Source organism: Rutidosis leptorrhynchoides, chromosome 9 (genome assembly GCF_046630445.1).
Source record: "Rutidosis leptorrhynchoides isolate AG116_Rl617_1_P2 chromosome 9, CSIRO_AGI_Rlap_v1, whole genome shotgun sequence".
In the NCBI taxonomy this organism is placed as follows: domain Eukaryota; kingdom Viridiplantae; phylum Streptophyta; class Magnoliopsida; order Asterales; family Asteraceae; genus Rutidosis; species Rutidosis leptorrhynchoides.
The window spans coordinates 10,340,907-10,345,637 of record NC_092341.1 but is presented as its reverse complement, the minus strand read 5'-3'; the positions used below and the strand labels follow the sequence as shown (position 1 = coordinate 10,345,637).

Here is a 4,731-nt window from a genome sequence, read left to right as displayed (position 1 = left end):
CGATCCATTGAAAGTACAAGGCCCCAAGTTCGACTAAATTGAATATACAACAGGTGATCATATGTACATGGAGTAAACAGACTTTTAAAATCTTGATGTTTTGATGTAGACTCACGAACCTTAGCCGATGCCGGTGCGGTGGGTAGAGGACGAAACATAAAACCCGGGTTTATTAAACATTGATGCCACTCGAGTGAAGATTTTTTGAGTCTTTTAGATACCCAGTTGAAACTTTGTGATTGGATGTCCCAGATGATTCTATTGGGTGACCATTCGTTGTTCGAGAAAACTTTACAGTTTCTGTTCTTCCATATCATGTATCCGCATGTCCATTTGGTTGCTTGCCATATGGTTTTTCCCATCGAGGTGTTTGGAACGTTGTGAAATTCCACGAAAGCATCTTCAATGCTAGAAAATGAGGGTGTTTGTTGCTTCCACCATTTTAGCAGTAAAGACCATATGATCAGGGTTTTCAGGCATGAGATAAGTATATGTTCTACCGTTTCAACATTTGAATTGCATAAAGGACATAAAGTAGTGTTTAGATCGATGTCACGCTTATCTAGTTCCGATCTTGTTGGAATTCTATGCATGATTGCTCTCCAAATAAATATATTGATTCTTTGTGGCAAGACCTTGTTGCGAATTGATTCCGATCCAGCTGCTGCTGCTGCCAATTTTCTGTCATCAATCAGCGATGCTAGTTTGCTTGTTACAAACAGTCCACTTTCATCGAGACTCCGTCTCCATTTATCAATGTTGCTGAAATAAACATAATCTTGAAACCTATTGAAATCAAGTCATTGTACAATTTAAGCACCGTAGGGTTTGCAGTTGCACGCCCTTCTGCTAGCCACTCTTCAAACATCGTATCGTTATACAAAATACCCCTGTAAATTCAACACTTCAGTAAAAAAAAAAAAAAAAAAGGTTGAATAAACGAAAAAAAAAAAAAAGAGAGGATACAATGTAATGGTTATTACTTATTACCCAAACTGAACTGTAGGGCGAGAGTAATAATCTAAAAGAGAAAGGGCAGTTTGGTCAATATCCAGGATCCAAGCGTCCTTCCCATCACCAGTAAGATTAACAGTTTGAGCATACGCAAACGCCACGTCAGCAGCAACGGTGCAATCTTCAGGATGTTGTGTGCCCATCATGTAATCCCCAATGTACCTTATGCATTCTTCTGGCACTAGCTTCCAATCACGAAGGTTGTAGCTTTCCACCGTCAACCGCCAGCTCAGACACTTGCTATCGACAGAACCATCACGATGACTACTCGATTTTGAGACAATGTTACGGATTACATGGTGGTTGTTTAGTGTTGTACGTGATGTTACAGTTGCTACAGTAAGCACAAAAAACACTAATAACAATTTCATTACTACTAAAATTACTATTAAACTTCTTGCTGGGATGATTAATAAGTATTCCAAAGTTGTTTATATATACTCTTTGATACCGAATTAACCTTTAACTTTTCAATATATTACATATTTGCCCAATCAAAGGGCCCGTTGCCTTCAAAACTTCAATAAAATCCCACGTTTTCATTTTGTGGTATCGTACTACAACATCTATGGCCTTATACTATGGTCCACCAATTTTAATAATTTATACAATAAAGACGCTAGCTTTTATGTCTTTCTTCATCATACTCAGAAATTTAAAACATTTTAAGCACATGCAAGTTATGTACAACCACCATCAAGATATTATACAGAAAAACAAAAAAGATCCAAAGACAGATCTTTATAACTATTTACAAGTTAAGTTGAATCAATAAAACTTACCGGGCGTAACAAGACTTCATTTAGTTATCATCTTAAAGGACTAACAACCCAACCAGTAATCGGATTTTGTCTCCTACTTCTAAATTTCCTCTGAGAACCACTTTGTAAACGTTCAAGAATCGAGTAAGTAATCGAATCTGGTGTTAAACCCTGTTCTTTAAGCTTTGCATACAAATCAACAGCTTCACCAGTTCGCCCACATCTTTCAAAACAATCTAATAATATATTATACGTAACAATATTCGGACAACACCCTTCATTAAGCATTTGATCAAACAATCTACAAGCCATTTCAACTCTATCTGATTTTCCAAAACACTCGATAAGTGTACTGTAAGTTACAACATCAGGATTCAAACCCTTTTCTTCCATCTCTTTAAACCTCATATGAGCTTCTTCAACATCACCATTTTTGCCTAAACAATTAATTAAAGAATTATATGAAATAATATCAGGCTTACAATCACTATTTTCCAGCTCATCAAAGATCTTAACAGCTTCACCAACTCGTCCACTTCTTCCAAAACTCGATATCAGTATATTGTAAGTAAATATATCTGGTAAAGGTCCATCTTTTTTCATTTTTTCGTACAAATCAAGAATATGGGATATTTCTTTTGATTTCCCGAGTGCAGTAAACACAGTGTTATACATAATCGTATCCGAACTTATCCCCTTTTCATGAATCTTACTTAAAAAATCCATAGCTTCTGTAAATTTACCTTCTTTACATAAACTTTCCAACATCGATAGATACGCATCTTTATCTCCACTATCATGAAAGTTCCACATATAACAAAATAGACGATGAGCTTCACTAGAATGACCTAGTTTATTAAGTGTACGTACAAGATACGTATATATACCCTTGTTCATATACTCTTTTGATATTTCCACAACTTCATCTAGTCTACCAAGTTGTCCTTCTGAAACCAAAACATTTAAAATGATACTGAAAGTAAATTCATTTGGCCGACAACCGTTTTCTACCATTTTCGAGAAAAGGTATATAGTCTTGTCAACCATTCGGTTCATAGCAAGCACCTGAATAATTGTATTGTAAGCAATTAAATTTGGCGCTAAGTTCTTTGATAACATTTCTTGAAATATTCTTATTGCATCATCGGGCTTCCCATTTTTTCCAATCATTCGTATCATAATCGTGTATGTATATTCATCTGGCTCGCAATGTTTTCTCTTCATATCTTCAAACACCTTGTTCGCCTCATCAATCTGAAAACACATTTAATTATACTAGGATAACTATGTATTGAACTCATTTGCAGCCATATTTAATACAAAAAAAAAAAAAAAAAAAGTTTGTAACCTTTTCATCTTTGGCAAGAGCATCAAGTAACATATTGTAAGCAAAAATATCCGGTTCATATCCTTTCCTTTTCATCTCTTGATAAACTTCATATCCTTTATTTGAATCACGAGCTCTTAAATGAGCTTGAAGAATACACTTATACGTATAACGATTCATCTTAAGCTCCCATTGTTTAACCAACCTTAAACACCGATCCAAATCTTCACCACCACTAAATATCCCAATCAAAATATTAACCGTTGAGATATTTCCACGGACGTGGGCCCGCTCCATCTCATCAACAACCCGACGAACAGAGTCGAACCGATCAGGCGATGCTGACTTGGCAAGAATTTGTATAATCCGATTGTACGTGAAGCAATCATGACGAAATTTAGGGATTGAGGAAGGACAGAATCGAAAAAACTGAAGCGCGAGTGATGAAGAGTGAAGAGATTTTAGGATTTCGGATGCTTCGGAAACGGTTAGGGTTACAGTTAGGGTTTGTAAATATTCTGATAGTTCGATGAAAGGATTTGGTGATGATTTGGATTGTAAAATGTTGACGATTTTACAGATTAGGTCACGGCGAGGTAACGCATAGCCTCTAGGATCAAGTTGTTGAATGTTTGGGACACGGACTTCGACGGCGAATGAACGGCCGTTGTCCATTTCGGTGATTACTCTGCCACTGTACCTGGTGGCGTAGCCACGGCGGATGATGAGGTGGCAATTGTTCATAGTTGGTCTGTATACACTATATCGAGTTTATATCAAAAAACTATATTTATATGAGCAGCAGCTAAAGTATATTATATGTTGACGTAATAATAAGCTTCGATTGAATATAGGAAATGAGGTGAATAAATTGGAGAAGGAATTGTTGTTGTGTAGTGATAGATTTGGTCAGCAAGTGTAGCAACAGAAATCAACACATGATGAAATGAATGATAATAACGCTGAGAAGAAGGGGAATTAGGGCAATTACCTGGTTATTTGACGGAAGAGAGGCTGACGGCGGGGATAATAGGTATTTTTTGGAGGAGGAAGGGGGGACAATTACCAGGTTATTTTTAATTTAATCTATAAAAAATAGTAGAGTTTAAACATTTTCAACAGTGGCGATATTAAGCACAGTTAGGTCAAAAAGTGCAAAAAAAAAAAAAAAAAAAAAAAAAAAAAAAAATGCAAATCGATTGTAATTAGGCATTGACATTTTTTAACAGTTGTGTCAGTTTTTTGTGTCAGATATTGAGTATGTTGATGTGATAAAATCTGATTGAAAATGAGGTGGAAAAGAAATAAATTAATAACAATAATAATAAATATATTACCCCTACGTACTAATATGCATGGGGAAAATCGTAGTTTCATTTTTATTCAAACGTCGTTTTGGTTTTGCGTTCACACTACACCCGGTCCCTCAAATTCGGCTTCATATACAAAACGACCCCCCACCTTTTTACTTTTTTAGGGGTAAAAAGCGTAAATATATAATTTAAAAAAAAATAAAAGAAAATGATTCCACCCGTATTTTTAACGGGCCCTATCTTCTCGCTCGGTCCGAGTTAAATTTTTCCGAGACCACCGTTCAACTCGAAAAAATCAGACGGACACAACGGGACT

At 35.9% G+C, this 4,731-nt stretch overlaps 1 protein-coding gene across 5 annotated transcripts; it reads right to left on the bottom strand.

The window, feature by feature from the left end:
• Nucleotides 1–751: 751 nt before the first annotated feature.
• LOC139865749 (pentatricopeptide repeat-containing protein At1g51965, mitochondrial-like) lies at nucleotides 752–4,153 on the bottom strand. Of its 5 annotated transcripts, none has more exons than XM_071853847.1 (3): nucleotides 3,124–4,153; nucleotides 1,797–3,029; nucleotides 752–890 (listed from the first exon to the last, which is right to left on the bottom strand). In XM_071853847.1, exons 1-2 carry the CDS (start codon nucleotides 3,844–3,846, stop codon nucleotides 1,824–1,826), a joined length of 1,929 nt encoding a protein of 642 aa, XP_071709948.1. In that variant the 5' UTR covers nucleotides 3,847–4,153; the 3' UTR covers nucleotides 752–890; nucleotides 1,797–1,823. The 5 variants fall into 5 exon arrangements, with proteins under 5 accessions (XP_071709948.1, XP_071709949.1, XP_071709947.1 ...); XM_071853848.1 differs by lacking the exon at nucleotides 752–890 and adding an exon at nucleotides 1,150–1,254; XM_071853846.1 differs by lacking the exon at nucleotides 752–890 and adding an exon at nucleotides 1,152–1,278.
• Between the last annotated feature and the right edge of the window lie 578 nt (nucleotides 4,154–4,731).

What these genes read in the sequence shown, in the direction of transcription:
- LOC139865749 (XM_071853847.1), bottom strand. Translation starts at nt 3,846, where the DNA reads ATGAACAATTGCCACCTCATCATCCGCCGTGGCTACGCCACCAGGTAC. An exon ending in CTCTTGCCAAAGATGAAAAG is followed by an intron (nt 3,030 to 3,123) that starts GTTACAAACTTT and finishes ATGTGTTTTCAG; the next exon opens with ATTGATGAGGCGAACAAGGT.